Here is a 21,427-nt window from a genome sequence, read left to right on the forward strand (position 1 = left end):
CCTCATGGGATGTGCTTCTTCTGAGCCATTACAAGTATAGCAGCACAAATGAGATGTCTGTACTGTGCCATTACAAGTATAGTGTTCTCATGGGATGTGCGTGTTCTACTTCTGAGCCATCACAGATATAGCAGCCCCGATGAGATATGTGTTCTGAGCCATTATAAGTAGAGCATCCCGGATGAAATGTGTGTGTTCTTAATCACTGAACATTTAGTAGTCATTTTGACAAGTCGCAAGTTAAGTCAACTATGTTACAGTTGAATGTTACCTGCATCTTAAACACATATCTCTGATGCAGACTCATTAACTCACCTATTAACAGGATTTAAACTAACAGGTTACACAATAATCTCTGCAGCAAGGTTATTGACCCACTGAGCTGCCTTTTCCAACAGGCTGTGGACACTGAAAAGCACATAGGGTTAGGGCACTGGCATTTGCATGTGAGGCTTGCCTGACATAAGTGGCTTGAAAAAGCTTAAAGCCTGTTTGGCCTATCCTACATTAGTCAGGAGATTCATAATGAGGCTTTGAAATGTGTTAGATTTTTGGCAGTTGAACTCACTAATCAGACATGGGAGAAGCAGAAGTTTTAAGAAGCGCAAGACCGAGTAGAAGGGATTGAAGTATATGACAGCAATGCCATCTCCTCACACTGTCGGAGGTTGGTGGGAAGAGCTCAGACACTGTTCTTGCTCTGTACTTTTTTTTTAAAAAAAAACTTTATTTATTGTTGCACACAGTTACCTGCAGAAAATTCCAACACATGTTCGTGCTTTCTTAACAGCAGCTCTATGAAGAAATTCTGGTACTGACCAAAAACATAGTAGGCCTGCTAAGAAATGTGGGCATGATGCAATCAGCCCTGCTGTGAAAAATTGGCATTGTGCCATGACGTGTGTATAGCAGCTCTGTTGATAAATGAGGCTACTTTGCCTGAATATATAGCAGTCCTGTTGAGAGGTACAGGTACAATCTGTGCCATTGAGAATATATACATCACTGCTTCTACCTGAATCCATTATACCTGCTTGCGGTGGGTGGTCAGAAAGGGAGTTAAAGTTCAGACCACATGCATAGCTATGCAATTGGTGTGCTTTTGTGATGAAAAGAAAACAAAGTAGGAACTGACATGCTGCTGCAATTGAGCTGCCTCTATTAAAGTCAATTAAGCATAAATGCAGCCCTTGTTTAAGACCATTTTCATTTTACACAATACTACCTGTTTCCTAAAGCAAAGTGAAAAGCATGTTCATGATTCAAGATGCTTTAATAACACTGTAACCTACACAATGCAGGCAGTTGAACAAAGTGAACAAAACATTACTCAGAAAGAATAATCTTGATAGAATCATTAAAAGAGGAGAGTGTTAAAAAAATTAAACAGACCAGTTGCTTCTTTCAAGGAACTGTGTCGATTACTAAAGTAAGTGTGGATTTTCAAGCTGCTGCTAGACAGGCTGTCATCAGTGAGCTCCATGATTTGTAGGGTCCCAGACCCTTTTTCTCTAGCTCCTTAGCTCACCCCAACGCTTACTCTGACCTCTCACAGCTCCCGGGTGACCAGTGGTATATGTCCTTCAACATCGACGGGAACCAGATCAAAGTCGCAAAGGAGATAAAAACACTAGGAGTCTATCTCGATTCCACCTTGTCTTTAAAGAAACATGTCGGCTCCATTGCATCTTCAACAGCCTACACCAACAAGCTTATCAATGCTTGCAAATCCTACCTGTCCCCCACGAGTTGCATGACGCTTGCCAGAGCTTTAGCGCTCTCCAGAATAGACTATTGCAACACACTATTCCTAGGATCCTCTGCACAGAATCTCAATAGACTTCAAGTCCTACATAACAACTCCTTAAGATCAGCACTTAACATTCCTAGATCCAGTCACATCTCCAGTCTTAGGCAGAAATCCAACTGGCTCCCAGTGCGCGATAGAATATCACTCCGTGCCCTAGCAATCGCCCACAAATGTCTGTCTAACACTGCCCCTAAATATTTATCACCTCCTTCTAGTCCCAGATTCAACCTAAAAATGGCAGGTGGAGCAAGCTTCCCTGTCCAAGCTGCTAAATCTTGGAACGCCCCACCCTCCTCCATTAAAATGGAACCCTCCTTCAGTGTGTTCAAAACCAGAGTAAAATCCTGCCTCACGGACAAGTCTCATTCCTAAGCCTCTGGCTACCTCTGGACCTGTATCCTGTCCTCACTGATCGATTCGGTATGCCCTTATCTGTACTTATTGATTCTCAGACCTATCTGTAACCTTGGTCGACCCACATGTTGATTTCCTATGTATGTGTTACGCTCACCTGGCTCCCACAGGGGCGTCGTCGGACCCGGACAGCTGCAGTCTCCACCCACGTGATGCGTAGTGCAGCGATGACTGACTGGATCTGCCCTCCTAATCTTGTCTGCTTAACCCGTAGAAATATTCTCCTGCAAGTGGAGAGCTGGATTTAGCCACTTGTGGATTCAAGCGATGGCACCCCCACAGTCCTCCCCAACTAATCACCTCCGAAATGCCCTCACAGCAATCTCACCTTATATTCTTGAAAGATGAGCTCTCCATCCTGTGTGGATTTGCAGGGGTGCGTCGATTCCAGTTACTTCACTGGTTTGAAGGCTCGGGAGAGTTCCGGAGAGTATTGACTCTGAGGTTCCTGGTGAGGACCAGTAAGTATTAAGTTCATAGAGTTCAATATGTCCGATGTTCACTCTTGTTCCCCCCTTCCTTTCTTGTCTTGCAGCTGGCTCGTAAAAAGATGCTCTTGTGGCAGCTGGTGGCGCTCAGGTAAGAGTCTGTATTACCCGGCGCTGTCCGGTAAATGTTGCACGTGGAAAACGTGTTGTTTTGTCTCTCTTTACAGATGCGGCACGTGAAAATATGGAGAGTCACAAAAGGATACCTCCGGTGGTAAATCAGGTAAGTCTATGGTGGTAAGAATTATATTTGTTGGTTCCCTCGGCTCACCTTGTGGTTTTCTTTTGTCTCCTAGGTGCCGAAGTTCGACGAAGAAATGATGGAGACAGTGCCGACCCGAAGGATGCTGTGAAGACTGGTGAGTATGGCGCGGCGCTGCAGCTGGGGGTGCGGCGCGTGCAGAAATGATGTTCTTTACAGGTCCGGAGACGAGATGGATCCAGAATCAGTTGTGGAATAGAAATAAGTTCATTTTCTAACCTTGTCCCTTTCTTTCCTCTTTGTTTTAGGAGCTCTAGATTCGAGGCGGCCGTGGCAGAAGACTGGATGCAGGCTGCAGGCACGGTGAGTGTTACGCTGCTGGATGCAGAACAACGTGAAGCGTGTGTTGCTGGTCGGGCGTGGTTTAAATAGCCTCAAAAGTAGTCCCAGATAAGAAGTCCCTAGAACCACACCCGAGTAAAAAATAGTCCCTGTAGAAAAATAGTCCCTTTCAGGCTTCATGTTGGATTGGAGTCATTTGCAGCATGGTCTGCCTGAGGTAAGTAATGACTATGAGCCTGGCGCCTTAGGCGCCAGGACTGATTTCTACCATGAGCCTGGCGCCTTAGGCGCCAGGACTGATTTCTACTATGAGCCTGGCGCCTAAGGCGCCAGGACTGAACCCAGATAGCCCCTAGCCGGGGCTGCTGAGGTTTTACTAAATGTCTAGATGCCTGCTCCCGAAGCTAATGGGCTTGGTCCAGATGCCTGGGGGTAGGCATCATGACAGTATGTTTATGTATGTAATTGTTTATGCCTGTAACATGTTAAGCTTTCAAGCACCCAGTTACCTCAGGGTTAGTTGCGCGATACAAATGATAAACAAATACAAATACATACAAATACATACCGGTTTGCTTCCTTCTTGGGGGTATCAGTGGTCTCTGGACAGCTGGCTTCGTCCTAGAAGCTCTGGCAGCATTCAGGCGTCCAGTGGGGTCTGCAGCGTCCCTCCGCGCTTCGTCTCTCGTCCGGTTCTGGTTCCACTAGTCCTCTTTGGGGGAACGACTCCCCCTCCTGCGCGTCTCTCCAACACTTTTGTTTGAACTTGAGCTTGAACTCCATTGGAACTCCTGCGTTAGACTGATGTATTCCTTATAGCCAATCACTGGTCTTTTGAAACTAGACCTCTCATTCGGTTGCTTGCGAGTGATCTTTGTACTCCTAGCCATCTTCTTTGTTACGGCACTGTCATGCCTACATCCACAGCACTCCATATATCTCTGTATCTTGTTTCCCTATCCAGCAGCAGCATTGCGGCAGACAACACCGTGGTCTCCCTCATACAAAGGGGATTCAGTTACACCATTTGTGGCGACTATGGCCGCCTTGGCACTGCGAGCGGGTCAGGTGGCGCTACCTCGCTTACGCGTCCAAACACAGCACTGATCACGTGACCATACGAGTACGGTTTAAAAGGATTCCGAACCCGCTACACAGCGCTTCTCAGCTGATCTGCTTACCAGTCGTGAAACGCTTTGTTTATGGATTTGCTGCCCAGGATCTTGACTACGGTTTTGTCTATCGGATTTCTCACATCTCTTCCATTTCTGCTGCGACGACCCGGCTGGCTGGTTTACACGGCATTCTGAACTTGGCATCACTATACGGACTGCCTTCTCTTCTACGTTTCTGTTACGGCGACCCAACTACTGTTCCTTTACGGCAATCTACCCTTGGCAACATCACACAGACTTTCCTTCCTACGATTTGATCAAGACATGCTTGCTTTCTTCAGGACTATGTACTAAGCTGGAACCCTCTGCCACATGTTTTTCCTGACTAGGACCCACTTACCCTAGTCGGGCTACAGAAGCAGCTTACCGCCTGTGCTGCCTTGCAGCTGCTGGATACGGTTCAACTTCCACCTAGCTCCGGAATAAGGGGAGAGATCCTGGTATCTCTCTTCCTCCAAAGCATACCCCGGCTGTCCCATAGATAAGGTGTCCTGTCTGTTCCATTTCAGTGGCTTATTTCACTGGTTTCCTTCTGTGTTTAATCTGCCAACCTGATTTCCATTGCAGCTTCCTGGGGTCCCGGAGCTTCCGTTCCAGTCATCTGTGGGCTCAATAGCTGGTCAGTGAGTGCTTTAACTCTCCATGACCGGTGCTTGGGGATGGAGGTATACCTAGTCTACGCGGATCTGCATTCGTGACAGATACCCTCTTTCAAGCTACATGCACAATACTTAACATTACCTGCTTTTTCAATGTTGTTATGCAGGTCAGTTTGGCTATATGCATAATACTTTATATTATCTGGCTTTTCAGAGTGGTTATGTCGGTTGGTTTTGCTAACTTGACAGTAATATATATATATAAGCTGTATTGAGGGAGGGGGTAGGAGGACTTAGTCTTAGAAAAGGGGTAGGATGGGGTAAAGCGGGGTGATATCGCATTCGCTGGTGATGGTCGTCTGCATCCTATAGGGGGATTCCTTCCCCATGTGATCCACCCTCGGTGCACCGGCCAAAGTGTGTAGGTCCAGTCCAGATTATGCCTAACCGTGTGGTTCAAGCTTGCAGATGCTATCTTAAAACTATACAAAATGGCGTCTATTTAAATATGACGTGATTACATCCGTGAACGTGATGTAATGATGTCTTCACGTATGCGTAAGAAATGCAATGGATGATGGAATTTAAGTCCAGTAAATCGATTTCTAATCACAAGGTTAAAATTATATTTCTCATTTACAATCAACATGCTATTATCAAGAAAAACATCTGTGGGTTTAAATATTTTTTATATAGTAAGAACAAAGAATTGCCTGGTGTCGTAGTTTTGATCTTTATAATGTTTCCAAAATGAATATCTTTGCATAAAATATAGGGAGCATTAATCAAGGTATTTATGTTGATGTATCACAATTTGATTATCGAATTTCTCAACTAATATGTTTACAAATATATCATCATTCAAAATGTGATTAGCAATTTCTAGAATGATGTTACGTACATAGGACATTTCCTAAAATATTTCACCAACCTATTATGAGCTAACCTCAAGATACTTAATATTAGCAGAATCCTACGTCAATGTAGTATATGTATGTATCAAATCAGATATGTGCTCTGAAGGCATAATGAAGCAAGACACTGCTAACAGATTCAAAGTTGAAACAGAAATGTATTAACTCAAATGTCGAGATGGTAGAAGGCCTAACTTGCCCTATGCTAAGGTAGGATTTCCCTACCTGAATGAAACTAAGGAAAGTTTGTGTCAAAGAGTTAAACTAGTCTGTCTGTGTCCAAAACCTATCCTTGCCCTCACAACTAAAGCTAAACAATGTGCAGGGTTGTCAATAATAAATTAAATAGTGATCAACGCAAAGTTTGGAGCCTCTTTTAGCTCTTAGCTTCCTTTTCAGCTCCTCTTCCCCAAGTTCAAGAAAGTTCCACACAATTCTCAAGATTACCTTTCCCAAGTTCAAGGCACCGCAGTTAAAAAAGAAAATGGTCTTTAGGCTCCGTCCTCAAGACAGCATTTGCAGCTCATCAAGTCTCAGGGTTCCCTTCCCGAAGATTTCAGCGTAGCAACTGGTATTTGTTTAATTCTTTTGAAGTTCAACACACATCTAGGTCCGCCTGACCCTCCTTGTGGATTGCATCACCAGTTCACTTACAGTGCTTCTCCTCGGTTGGTTTCACAAAGTCTCTGACTTTCACAATTAACGGCACACTGGTCTAGGCGCAGTTGTCAGACCACATGGTCCGCCCTTCACAGGTCGTGCAACCAGGAATCCTAGGCTCTTCAGCCGCCACAGGTTCTTCTGTACTTGCCCCTGTGTACAGATTCACATTCACTTAGCTTCTCTTTGTCTCTCCCTTGGCTCTATGTGCAGTTTCATACTCGCCTAGCTTCTCCTGGTTAGCCGTTTGGCTTTGCCATAACGTGTCACATACCTCTTGCCAGTCTTTGCCTTTGCCACACTGTCTCCATTCATAAAGTTCACTTTGTGGCGGTCTTGTTCGACCTCTCTGTTGCAGTCTTTCACACTTGCACTCTTTTCCGGAAATTGCTTTCAAATGGACACTTTTCCTTTTGGCTTTCATGAGCTGTTAGCTTGGTACATAAAGTTTTGGTTTGAGTTTTCAATATGCTTAATTTTGCTTGGTTTCAAGTTTTCATTCAGTTCGGCATTCACTATGCAAATTTTCATTCAGTTCGGTATTCAATATGCAAATTTTCATTCTTCGTTACTTATGCACAGCCCTGTGGGAACGCAACGACATTGAGCGACTTTCCCCGACACTCACTGTTCCTCTACGTTCCTCTCCAGCGGCTCCTGCTGCTTCCTTTGTGCTTCTCCGGTCGGCGGGTCGACCTCTGCAAGCCCAGCTCACAGTCCAGATGCTTTACAGCACACACTGACAGCTCTGCTTCCTCAGCACAGATGGCGTCCTTCCTCCCTTCTTTCTTGCTTGCAGCTGCTCTCTCTCTGCACCATGCAGGCTCCCATACCTGTGGCTGCCTAACGGCTCAGCTTCAGCTGGGCTTCACAGGTCCTCTGGGATGTCGGCCGGCATCCTGGCTTCCTCTGAGGCCCCACCATGACTGCCTCCTTACGAGAAGGGTCCCTTGCTGGTCTCTCTGACACAGGTCTCCCTGTTGCTCTCTCTGCTGCTCTTTGGCTCTCCCTTTTATACACTTGCAACCACTTGACAGGTTGCAGGTGTGAATTCTCAATTGGGCTTGCCTGACTAAAGTTAAAGGGGTATGCCTGACCTTTGAAGCACTCTACAGGCATCTTCTTCGTCCATTGCTAGAGTGGTGAAATGTGGGGAAAGGAGGGGAGAGATTTTATAATAACCTATAAAGGCCGGGGGAGGGTTAGGTTGGTTTCCAATAGGAAAAGGGGGATACCCTGTCTCACCCTTGACCCTACTCTTCTTCACCCTCTTTCGGGGTAGTGCTAAAGTGGTAATATTTCTGGATATTTTTCGGGTTAGTGGGACAGGGATAGCATTACCCCTTAACTGCCTCTGGGATAGAGGGTTATTCTTGAAAGGGAAATATGGAAAAGGGAATACTGTGTCTCGCCTGAAGGAATCTCATTCCCAATCCCAGAGGCCCCTCCACACAGGTTATCCTCCCCCGCTTCTCCACCCTCAGGGTCAGGATCCAAAAGGGAAGTCCTTTCCCTGGCCACCTGAGAAGAGGATCCAAGGGGAGTAGATGGGAGGACGCCCTCAGGTTTTTCACAACTCCATGATTGAATTCCTCATTCATGCCTAGGGGATACATAGAATCAAAAGATTGAATCCAGTAAAGTTCTCGCTATGCCAATCGCTTAGACATGTCTTCTCCTCTCAGGAGTTCATGTACCACTTCAAGTATGACGAGTCTCAATTGTGCGATATTGTGACTTTTCTCTTTAAAGTGCCATTCAACCAGGGACTTAAGGTTGGAGGTGCGAATGTTAGATACATGCTCTGACCATCTTTCATTTGCTTTGCATGAGATCTGACCTGCATAATATTGATCAAATGGGAAACTTAAACCATACAAGCATCAGAAGACATGCATTATTCACCGTAATAGCATTTCTGATGGTTATATCTGCTTAGATTCAAATGCGCCCACCCTACCTCCCCTCGCGGAGCAGAAGGAACATAGACCTCTTACACCTTCTCTCTTCTGTACTCGCTCACCCTGACTATAAGGCTCCCTCACGGCAGAAAAAACACAACCAGAGGGACCACAACGCATGATGGATTTTGGGTACACTACACATCACGTTAGGGATAGTGTTACTGTCAAGCCCATGTCGACATCCCCTTTCGATCTTCGAAAGAAAGATGCAATACACTGCAATTGCCACTAAATGTCGGACTATATGCATAGCATGTGAATCTAAGCATATACAAACATTAGAAATGCATACATTGCGACTCTCGCAAGGTGCTAAATGGCGTAGCTTTATCCTATGTTCAGTATGTGGCTGTTTTATGTGTTCCCCTTTAATTATATTGTTGCAATTGCTGCAACTTGGACATGGGAAAGTTCCACATTTTGGTTGGCTTAATAATGTTTGTTTTGAGCCCAGTGCTCTTTCAGCTCTGACCAATTGGTCACAAAAGCGTTGACCTCTTTCTAAAGCCATCATTGGTGGCTCTGGAAAATGCTGGTTAAGGTGTGGATCAAGTTGAATGATTTTCCAATTCTTAATTATTCTAATTATGTGATGACCTTGGCTTGAATATTTCAGAACATGGAGAAGGGGGTCAATCCTGTTTTAGGTATTCTTACAAGTAGTTCCTTCCTGTCATAATTAGATGCTGTTGTTAATGCATTAATAATTATGTCATGGAGTGTGATGAATCAGAGATGATTCTCCCAGAAAACCTGGCCTGGGCCCTTCTCATGTAGCCAGGGAAAGGCAGACTCTTTCTGATCCAGAACCTGGGGGGGATGTTCTGTGGGAGGATTGCATGAAGGGGGCAGCAGGTCAGGACGAATGGAAACCCCCTTGTTCAACTTCTCCCAAGACTTCAACCTTCTAATAGCCTATTTATTGCAAAATAGAAGAAATTTAAAAACTTGATTTTTGCATTATGGACTCCAAGTCCCATAATCCCCAAAGTACAGAGACGAAGAAGAGGGGTTAAGAGGAACAAAACTGCAAAGTGCAGCTTGTTAATGGCAATGACCCACACCTGAGGGCAAATATGTATTTACAAGTAGGCCGACTAGGCCCAGGGCGCAGATTTCCAGAGGAGTGGCATTTTATTGCATTTTATTTTCAATTTACTGGTTGTCCGTTTTTAAATATAAAACCAATTTCTTTTCTCCGCGTCTGGCTGATCCACAGCACTGCGAGCAATTTTGAGCTGTTGGCAGTCATTCCACTCCAACAGCTAAATTCTGTGATGGCCAAACATGTATGTATGCTTGATATCTGCAAAAGCTTTATTGTTAGGGTGACTTTTGTTTAAAAACAAAAATAATAATACAAAATAAAAATAAAATGCATACCAAACCCAGCATGCTTTAGGTATTTAGTGATTCAGTCGTACAACTCTCACAGACATATATGACAGATATAAAGCTCTTTGGTCATTCCTATCGTCCCAGAATACTCTTTAATATGCAAACCAGCCAAAACCTCATTGGTTTTATTGGTGCCACTTCACATTATATATGGAGTGCTTTCTAATCAATACGTACATACACCATGTTAAGCAATCACTTTTATATTCAAATACATGACATGCATTTTTTTAACCGTTGCAAAAATGAGTTTTTCCCTTCAGAAAGGTAAAGGTTTGAAATGATGCATCATTTTACAATATTAAACGCAATCCTATGCGTAAGTCAAGCAGAGTTCTCACAGAAGGTACTAAAATGATGTTCAGAAGCAAAAACCAATTTCTCTCCCCAGCCCCACATTTCAGAGGTCTGTGGCTGCCCAAAAGGTGCAAGCATGAAATATATCATAGAGCAGTTAAAATGGCAAAGAGTAAATCTGAATGTGCAAGTGCATCAAGAAACCTGTAAAAGAATACCCAACGCCACAGAAGGGTACGAACAAAAACTGTGTATCAAAGGGACACACTGTTTCAGAGCTGTACAGGTGACCCATAAAGATATCCATTCATTCATCTCTGCTGGGTCTATCATGCGTCTTTGATGACTTTCTGCTGCACGTTCAGTACTACCAGGAGAATCATCTGCAAAGTACGTCACACAATGCATAACTGTGATGCTTATAAGTAATCTTTACGTTCATTATATTTTCAAGACAAAGGGCCTCATTAGACGGTAGGCGGTAACCATGGTGCTACTAGCGCCATGGTTCATGCCGGTGAAATACCGGCACCGCCTTGGTGGAAAGGGGAATTACTGCCCTATTCCAAGGTTGGCGAGGCGGTAATTCCCCCTTCCATCATTGCCCTTCCCCATTCCCATTTTTGCCCCATAGGGCTCTATGGGAATGGGGAAGGCGCTAATTACGGTACCGCAAATTGCGGTACCGTAATTAGCTCCACTGGTCCCTTTGCAGGGTGGTTTTTAACGCCTGCAAAAAGCAGGCGTTAAATTTCCCAACCCGCAAAGGGACCTCGTAGTAATCCTTACCGCCTACCGTGTAATGAGGCCCAAAGTAGGACTTTTACTGTGAAACAGTACTACTAACCATAACAGGACATCTGTATCTATACCCACACATTTTAAAATGTTCCTATGTATTGTACAGTCCAACCAACTCTACAGAGTTAACAAACATATTAAATTAAATTAAGCGCAAGCTGGCAAGACCCATAACATAAACCACAGCCACAAAGGTAATAGTGTGCTGGAACGCCTGATTCATTGCTCAATTTTACTCCTGGAGTGTTGGGTATTTTGAACAATTGCACAAACAGCAATGATTTGAACAGTATGTACCACTTAACTTGTTATAAAAGGTGCCTGCATTGTGCAGCTACAAGGAATGCTGTTGCTTCCCAAACATAAATGTTCAGGGTCTTTAAAGGCATCATGAAGCAAGACACAGACAACTGATTCAGAATTTAAAATAAACAATTTTATTAACTTAAATGTCAGGATGGAAAAAGGCCTAACTTGCCCTATGCTGAGGTGGGATTTCCCTACCAAAAGAAAACTAAGGAAGTCTAAGCCAAAGAGTTCAACTGAATAATCTGTCTGTGTCCAAAGCCTATACTTGTCCTCACAACCAAATCTATACAATGTGTAGGGATGTCAAAAAGGGCTGGCTCAAGCCCCACTCGGTCCAGCCGGTCAATCGATGCCTGGACGCAAAGTACAGGCAGATGGAGGGGATACACTCTTGCTATCGGCCCATACAATGTGTAGGGATGTCAGCAACCAAAAGAGAAAATGGTGCCGCACTCTTCGGTGATCGCTGCAGCATCACTATACTCCAAGCCTCAGTCGTCTTCGGTGACTTCCTCCACGGCGCTGCTAGGCAAGGAGGAGAAGATCTTGGAGGCGTACGGGGAGAAGCTGTATTCCAATACGTCCCTGTATCTTCGTCAAGCCAAGCGGATGCCATGCTGGCTGCTGTTAACCAGAGGCCTTGGCAGGAAATTGCTGACTTCCTCCCAGAGCTTCCGGTCCAGAGCCAATCACGATTCAAGGCGGGACTGGCAGAGGCGAAGATGGTGGCACAAGACATCATGCAGTCCACCATGGCCCACATGGACACCTCTGGCAGGGCCATCTGCATTGCCACGGACATGAGAAAAACAGCCCGGCTCTGTGCTACTAAATTCAACCCGGATGTCCAGGAACGCACGTTAGACCTTTTGTTCGAAGGGGATTACCTCTCCCACTCCACCACGGACGAGGAGCTAGACAAAAAAGAAAAACATCTCACAAACGGCTAAGTCTTTATCCATTCTTACAAAGTCTACGCCCAAAACGTGCACCCAGTCACAGCAGGCAGCCTGACCGTTCGCCGACCCAACATCGGCGCAAACAACAAAAAGGGTTGGGGGGTAAGGGCTTTTTCCAGTCCCCCTCCTCCGCAACAGCCTCAAGATGGTTACGCCAGCTTTAATAGCAGAGATATTGTGCAAGGGAGACTGGATGTGCTCCCTGGATCTGAAGGACGCGTACTTACACGTCTGGATTTGGTAGCCTCATAGTTCTTTTCTACGATTCAGGATCATGTACTACCATTTCCAATACAAGGTGCTTCCCTTCGGCCTCAATTCGGCCCCCAGGGTCTTTACCAGGCTGATAAATACAGTGGCGGCCCTCCTCAGGGCTCAGGGCCAATACATACACCTGTACCTCGACGACTGGCTCAATCTCAAGAAGTCGCTGCTGCACCCCACGCAGAATCTGAACTTCTTGGGGCTCATCTGGGACACATGCTCAGAGAAAGTTTTTCCTTTGGAGGACAAGATCACGGCAATCAAGAGGGCCACAGCGCACTTCCTCAGCGGAGAAGTGACATCGGCCTGGTGGTACCAACACCTACTGAGTCTCATGGCAGTGGTCCTTCTGCCCAGACGTGGGTCCCTTGCTCGCTGCGCCATAGGGAACCAAGCTGCACCTCACTGAGGAGGCCCAACAAGGCCGAAACATGTCTGGGGTTGCTTGTGTTTCCGTGCAGAGGGGACCTGGCCTAGCAGTTTGGGCTGGGCTGCTAGCATTGGTGGCAGTACCTGACTGATTTGCATATGGCTGGACCCCTTTTGCAATGGCGCAGACGGGCTAAAAAACTGTGGTGTGGAAGGTTGCCCAGAGCAATGCCAGTGGTACAGATTCATTCAAAACCTTCCACCCATCACTTTTGTGGTCACAATTTGTCTCACTATGTGAGAGAGGGTATGCCCAGACGTGGGTCCCTTGCTCACTGTGCTATAGGGACCCACCCTGCACCTCACTGAGGAGGCCCAACAAGGCCGAAACATGTCTGGGGTTGCTTGTGTTTCCATGCAGAGGGGACCTGGCCTAGCAGTTCGGGCTGGGCTGCTACCATTGGTGGCAGTACCTGACTGATTTGCATATGGCTGGACCCCTTTTGCAATGGTGCAGACGGGCTAAAAAACAGTGGTGTGGAAGGTTGCCCAGAGCAATGCCAGTGGTTCAGATTCATTCAAAACCTTCCACCCATCACTTTTGTGGTCACAATTTGTCTCACTATGTGAGAGAGGGTATTCCCACACGTGGGTCCCTTGCTCGCTGTGCCATAGGGAACCAACCTGAACCTCAATGAGTATGCCCAACAAGGCCGAAACATGTCTGGGGTTGCTTGGGTTTCCGTGCAGAGGGGACCTGGCCTAGCAGTTCGGGCTGGGCTGCTACCATTGATGGCAGTACCTGACTGGATTTGCATATGGCTGGACCCCTTTTGCAATGGCGCTTACGAGCTATAAAACGGTGGTGTGGAAGGTTGCCCAGAGCAATGCCAGTGATTCAGATTCATTCAAAACCTTCCACCCATCACTTTTGTGGTCACAGGAAAAGTGGATACTATATCTCACCAGTGGACCTCCTCTTCTTCACCCTGTCGAAAGTGTCTTCTGGTGTTATCCTGGACAAAGAGAGAAGGGTAAACATATATAAAAGACGGCTGGGACTGAGGGTTTCATCATGGAATGGAAATGGGGGATACATCGTCTCACCTAAGGACATCCCCCTACCATTCCCCATGTCTCCACTAACCAGATGATCCTCCCTCGCACCTCTACCTCCAGGGTCGGGATCCAAGAGCGATGGCCCTTCCCTGCCCACCTGAGCAGAGGATGTTGGGGAGAAGGAAGTGAGGATACCGTCGGGTTTCTCACACAAGGCAATTTAAAACTAACACACCTTGTCAACGTCTAGAGGGGGCAAATAAGAATCCAAAGGTTTGTAAAGCTTGTTGCCCATGGTTAAAGAAGTGCATAATCAAAGCTGGTGAACCCCACATTGCCGGCGCCAAAGAAGAGCTAGAATGAGACCATATTCTTGCCAGTATTTGTTAATGAAGAAGAGGGGAAACAAGATTGGCAAGAAGGGTGCCCTTCTGGTAAAGGATATTCAGAAGGAGTGGAGCATAACTTGCAAAGGTTTTGGAAATCACAAAAGTGTAATAAAGAGCACCAATGTGAATCTTGTCTTCCCTGAAGAAATTCTTAAAACATGGTGTTGTGAAGCAACATACATTGTGAAGTTTTTATAAGCTGATCCTAACCACAGAAGCACTTGTTGTTTGTAATTTTCTGGCCTGGCAGTGAAGTACACCAATTCAGGGGTTGTGGTAACAATGTATTCTGTTTGGGCAGGGGAGTATACCCGAACAAAGAACTTGGAAGTAGTAGGCCTGGCATGGAAGTAAACCAAGTGGAAGTTGATGAAGTGGTGTTAACGAATCATTCTGACAAAACATTAATTGCTGAAGAAAATGTTAACTGCTGCAGAAGTGTATCATTGTTTCTAAACAAATATGTGCTTGCAGAATAATCCTGACAAAGACAATTTACATTAATTATACAGAACTCAGGAAATTATCTTGATTTATGCAAAAAAGGCTGTTTTTCACAACATCACAATTTGAAGAGAAACACACCCCTTTGAACAATCGTGGAGTGTTGGAACTTTTTGTTGAGAAGTGGAAATCAAGAGAACTGCATTGAAATTTTGCTACAAGACAGGTTTTCCTTATTCTTTGGAAACTGTTGAACAGAATCCTGGGATGGGAAATTCTCCCAGATGATAAGGACTGATAGTTATCATAGTGTGAATTTAACTGTTAAATGTGTTGTTTTTGAACTGCCATATATTACCTAATTGAGTTGGTGTATAAACAAGTGTGAGGGACAGAAACCTTTTGTTATTTGTTTTTTCTTAGTTTATTTCAGGAAGGGGAATCCTCATCAAAGTAGGGATGGTGAGGCGCTTATCCAACCGTTTGAGTTGTTAAAATGGCATCTTTTGAAAAACCTTCACTTAGTTGTCTGCCTCACATTTCTGACCCCTCACAATAGCCAAATGATCATGCATGATTTTACATTAATTTTTGAATGTATCTGGATCTGAAATAATTCTTCAAAGTCTTAAAAATGTACTGTAGGGTAAGCTATCCTTCAGATGATGTGGATGGAAGCTGTGGTAATGTAGTATATTATTAACATGTGTGCGTTTCCTATAGATAGTAGTGCTTATAGTACCTTGTGTTAACTTGATGTCAGTATCCAAAAAATATAAAGATGGAATCCTGATTTCTAATGTAAATTTAATTCTTGGGTATGCTTCATTCAGATTTTCAACAACATCAAGTACTTCAGGTTCTGTGCCTGTCCACATTCCAAAAATGTAATCAAAAATGTTTTCCATAACAATACTTTGGAAGAATAGATGTCATGATTTAGAATGAGTGTAGTTTCTAAATGGTACAGAACAATATTGGCATATTCTGGTGCCATTGCTGACCCCATTGATGTACCGGAAACTTGCAAAGAATATTTGTCCTACAATCTACTGATGCACCTCTGCAAGCCCTCCAAAAGTCACAGGTCACCCTTCCACCTTAACCATTGTTCTGAACATTTTTCACATGTTCTGAAAAATATCAATGCTTATGGAAGGATACCTTCACAAGTAAGGTTCAAAGCTTTTGTACGTCTCCCCTCAACCGTTTCACAGGATACCCAATGCTGACATCTGGACCTATAAATGTCAAATTCATTTTAATGCCTGTCTTCCTTCTGTCTGTGAACCTCTATTTAGCATCAACAGATAGACAGTTTTGATGCCTATGGTAGATGTAGGAAAAAACCTAAATACAAACATTGATAGAAAAATATGCATTGGCGTTGTTTGTGTCCAAGGGTTCGTTTTCTGAACACGGTAAAGCTTCTGCCCAATATCTTTGGTTTGCTTATAATACAAGAGTTTCCAAACAAATGTAATTGTTGCTGAGCCGCCTACCGTCAAATAATAAGTTCACTCGAGCATATTCATTTGATGAAGTGAAGTACCCACTTATGAGTTGGTTTCCCCCACCATAGGAAGAAGACCTTGCATGCTCTCTGTGATCTTATGCTTCTGATTATAGGTGTGCTGGTGGTAGAGAGGAGATTCTTTGCAAACCTATCAGATATAGAAAAGGCTTTTTAGAATTAAATAATTATTCATGGATTCAATGGAGATTATAGAAAGTGAGACTAAGTTCATTTTTGTTCCAAGAAAGATGGAAGTACTGTGACAGTTTCCGTGCCCTGTGAGTGTTGTGCCTCATTTATATATGCAAAACAGTGTTTCTGTGCTTATCTATGAAATACCCAAATATTCATGATTGAATTTAATTTTCTCACTTTTAAAACTATGTTTTACTGGAAATTGCGACCGGTCAAGGCAGTTTGGATACATATTTTCTCTCTTGAAATGTCACAGTTGCCATAATGTCTTCTGCTCTGCTAATAACATTTTAACATGTTTTTTCCAATAGCATCAATGGGTTTATTTCCCGCTGTGATCATGGCGTTGGACGGAGTGCCACAGACAGACAGTTTTTCTTCATTAATCAGCGGCCGTGTGACCCAGCAAAGGTAAGTTTTATGTCTAATTTATATTATGATTTCCCTTTTGAGGAATATATTACAATATACTAAAAGATACCTATTGTGCATAGCTGGTCCCTGGAGAAGCAGTTAATATCTCAACAGTACATATCTTACTGCACTCAGAACTTTACCCATCTTACCTCCACCTCTCCTCAACCTGCATGTAAGGAAGCAAAAACTATGGATGCAGAGACGGTATTCATTTTGTTGAGTGTTCTCCTTTTGTTTTCCATCAACTAGGATAATCACTCTTGTCAGAGAAAACAGGCTTGCACAATATATTTGTTTGAGTAGCAAGGACAGAGACCGTTAATTATATTTCAGTACAATAAAAGCCAAAGACAAACACCATGCCCCTTACTAACTCCCAGAAGCAACCTAACCCCTGCCCCCAGAGATCTTGACTTTTATATACTATGAAGATGGTGATTCTTGGGGTCTTTAACCTTAGATAACACACACATTATCGGCCTTGTTGGCCTCTAGGAAGACGCCTCGAATTGCATTGCCAGCGCAGTTGTACCTGTCCCATACATCACCTGACTCAGGACCTTCCAGAAAGTTCCTTCCATGGCAGCCTCCAGTGGTCAACCTCTTCCTACCTTGCATGCTTGTAACTTTCCACTAACACGTACTAATCCATGATTCTTCATGGTCCAAGTGCCTGATCGCATGTCACCTGCAGGCATCCAGGTTTCAAAATGCATTGTGAGAAGTTCTAATACCAGCCAGCTAATGCCATAATAGCTTATTTGCAAAACGACAGTCCGTTCTAAACGTGTGGTCATGTAAGCTCCTAACCATGACAGATACGTGCTTTCTCGCTAATTATAACTAATTTATAGTACTCGGGGAATCAAATTCAAGACCCTTTGCATCATCCACAAGGCTGGCTGGGACCTCTCTACATCCAGCTTTCCCCTCCCTAAATACCTTCCTGCCAGAGTCCTTCGGTCCTCTGGCTCCAACTCTATGCAGGTCAAACGTTTCTTCAAGCAGAGTGTGGGCGGTAGATCCCTTTCCTCAGCTGGTTTCTCCCTCTGGAACAGCCTCCCTGCCCCCTCCGACTTCAGCCGTCTCTTCTTAAGTTCCGGAAACATTTAAAGACTTTTCTTTTCTCCTCTTCCTTCCCTCTCCCCTCCCGTGCTAACGTACCCTCGAACGCCTTGACTGGGGCCTGGTCCGTTCAGAGTCTTACAGGGGCCAGACCACCTCCCTACAGGTCCCCCCAGCATCCCTTGCCAGCACTTGCCCTCAGGCTCTTCCCCAGACTAGCCCTAACCTGTTCCACCCTGTCCATCACACTTACCCTGCCTTCCCCCTCTCTTTCCCCTGGCACTTGCCTTCCTGCTCCCCAGCATTTGCCCACCCCCTCCCTTAAGGCTCCCTTCTCCTGCACTTCTCCCTCTACCGCACCCCCCCCCCCTGCACTTACCACCTTCTTGCACGGTAGGATTGTCACAAGGCCAATATAACAGTTTGTTGTTCTATTTTCTTTCCTATGCCCCCCTCACCCCCACAATTTGTCTTGTGGCGCCTGGAAACACTTGTGTATAGGCGCCAGAGAAGTGTCCAATAAATAAATAAAATCAATAAAACATGCACAAAGGTTGATAAAACAATTTAAAATGGGCTATCACGCTTTGATTCTCTTTATGACCTGCTTATAGAGGCATAGTACTCCTCTTGGGATAACAACAGCGCCACAAAGCTGAGCAGGGTCAATTTAAGGCAGACAAAGAAGTTGAAGTTTAAAAGAATCCATACATAGGAGATGCCCCGGGGAATGGGAATGTGATTGGATCATGTTGCCACGCAGCAGTGAGTCAGATATTCTTGAAAATTCCTTGCTTGGGCTGTCATGGCAAGTCCCCGCCCAGCTCGCCCTTGTGTGTCCTGCCCAATTCCACCCTCACGAGAGGGGTCCATTGGATTGTTTCCTATCTGCAAAGACTACAGGACCACAGTCCGAGGTCCCAGCTGGAACTGCTTGGATCCCTGCTCTGGTGCCTCTTCGAGCTATCGCCACGTGAGGGATCAACACTCTGACAGAGTTACAAACGCAGTATCCCACTTCGGTGCCTCTTTCAGCTACTGGCTCTTTAAAGGGTGAATGGCCTGACTAGGAATCTAGAACCCAATACAACTGCCATGGAAGGGTGTATAAACACCCCCTAAGGGGCCTAACAGATCCCGGACCCCATAGCACGATGCCCAGGCTTGGGCTCAGGACGTATAGTTTTTAATCCAGGATTCTTCTGGTTAAACAGTAGCGATTATGGTGAGTAATTATGCATGGAATACATATGTTAAAAGTCAGGATGTCTTTGTTTCGGGCTTGAACAACAAAGTGTCTGGGCCTTGTAAAACTCATTTAGGGGAACCTTTTGCAGGATATAGTCTCATGACTCATTCACTCAGTCTTGGTGGTTTGAGTGTTGACACAATTCTTCCTTGTTTCCTCATTCTGTAGATATAGCTATAGGTCATTTGTTTCTTGACTCCTAGTAAACGCCTTTCCTGAGTCTTGGGACACACATGCACACACATATTAGGCGTGCGAAATCAGTCCTGGGGTAAACCATGATCGAAGAAACTCTGAAACGGTCATCAAGAGGCCATTAGTCTCAGGCTTTGACAGATAGATTCTCAATGCCTCCCTGTGTCGGGCTCCTGTCTCTATTTCCACACACCATATTCTTGTCTTACTCCTTGACAAGATGCAGTGGTCTCATACTTAAGCCGACCATCCTTCGTCTCTAGCCCTTTCTTCTCCTCTATACTTCACCTTCAACTCCTCTTGTATTTTCTCAATGTTCTGCCATGTGCTCATGCCTCCACCTCCTCCTCTCAATCTTGCAGCGCCTGCTTCTCTACTCATTCAATCACCACTTTTATTCTTCCTCTGCTCCTCCTTCCCTGCTCCTACTTTTCCCTTAATACTCCTCCTCCTTCCGTGTCCTCAGCCACCTCCTCAGTACCCCAGCAGCTCCTGCCTTCAGATATTACTCCTAAAAAACTCCTTACTGTTCTGCACCTCCTCTTTCCTGATGTCTCCTCCAACCTCCTCCTGAATGCACTCCTCATTCCATTGTTATCTCATCTAACCTCCTCTACAATTTGTGATGTTCCTCCCCAGCATCTTCTCCCTTTCTCCTACCCTCCAGGTAATCTCAAACCCATCTCTGGCTCCTCTCTCCTTCAAGGTATTCTCAATAGCCTCCTTCTCATTTGCAGATTTTTGTTTGCCTCACCCAATTCTGCCTTTACTAACTTTCCAGATCTTTCATGTAAGCCCCTCTACTTGTCTCTCTATCCCCAAATAGTCCCAGAAACCTGTCTGGCTTTCGGAAGCTTATATAATGGGGAACCCCTGCCTCCTGGAACCTTTGCTTGCTCACCTATGTTCCTCTGGGAATGATTATTTGTTTGACCCCATTGGTGACTTCCAACTAGTACGCAGGGCTTGGTTGGAACCTGCTGCCTGCGCCCCGTCCTCCCCCTCCCTCCAATGGGGAGGATGCACCTTCTTGAAAGCTGTCTATCATCTCTTTGTTTTTACCTTGGACGTCCACGTGGCGTTGAATGTTTATGCAGAACGCTGAACTGTCTCTAGGCATCAGACCACTCTCTTGTACGGTTAAAACCTTGTCCTGCATTACTGCTGCTGCAGTGCCCAGGAATTTGCTTTCCCTGAACATCTTCTTTTCAGGATCAAGAGAGCAGTATTCATTTTCCATTCTCACTCTTGTTGTTACAGGTGAGTTTTCCTGGACTGACTTATGAAATGCCCCAAACTATATATGGCAGGATAATACAGTAAGGTGAGTAACCATCGGATAACCCAGGAATATTTGACCTTGTTTCTGGTAAGCCATGTAAGGGGTGCATGGGTGGTGATTATTATTGCCAGACAATCTAGCACCTGAGCAGTATAGTTTCTTTCCATAGGTAAGAGTTGACTACTTATGTACAGAATGGGTTGTTCACTACCATTCCGTTCTTGCGAGGGATCTGTGCCAAATCTACCTCTATAGGCATCTGTCTGAAGAGACTAAACATCTGGCTAAATTTCTGCCTTATGAGGATGATTGGCTAACAATCTGAGTTCTTTAATCATTTGAAGGCCTCCTCCATTGTGTTAGTCCAGGTGGTCTTGTACTGAGATGGTTTGAGATCTGGCCACTGTTGGGAAGTACGGGACAAATTGATGGTAGTGTAGCCGACTATGCCTAGAAAAGCTTGGCGTTCTCTTTTCATCAAAGGTGGTGTAACCTTCTGGATTGGTTCTGCCTTGGCCTCCTGTGGTTGAACTGCAACTTTCCCCACCCTGAACCTCAAGTACTTTTCCAAAGGAAAAGCCAGGGGACACTTTTCTGGGTTGGCTCTGTCCTGCTTTCGGTAGGCTCTGTCACTTGGTACACCTATTGCAT

General features: G+C 45.0%; 1 protein-coding gene across 2 annotated transcripts in view; it reads left to right on the forward strand.

Moving 5' to 3' along the window:
• Nucleotides 1-21,427, forward strand: part of PMS2 (PMS1 homolog 2, mismatch repair system component) — a 504,643-nt gene that overhangs the window by 333,913 nt on the left and 149,303 nt on the right. For both annotated transcript variants that reach the window (XM_069645634.1, XM_069645635.1), the window contains exon 8: nucleotides 16,880-16,979. In XM_069645634.1, coding sequence (XP_069501735.1) covers nucleotides 16,880-16,979 — 100 coding nt within the window. The remainder of the gene's footprint in view (nucleotides 1-16,879; nucleotides 16,980-21,427) is intronic.

Source organism: Ambystoma mexicanum, chromosome 2p, assembly GCF_040938575.1.
Source record: "Ambystoma mexicanum isolate Mex_15411 chromosome 2p, UKY_AmexF1_1, whole genome shotgun sequence".
Taxonomy (NCBI): domain Eukaryota; kingdom Metazoa; phylum Chordata; class Amphibia; order Caudata; family Ambystomatidae; genus Ambystoma; species Ambystoma mexicanum.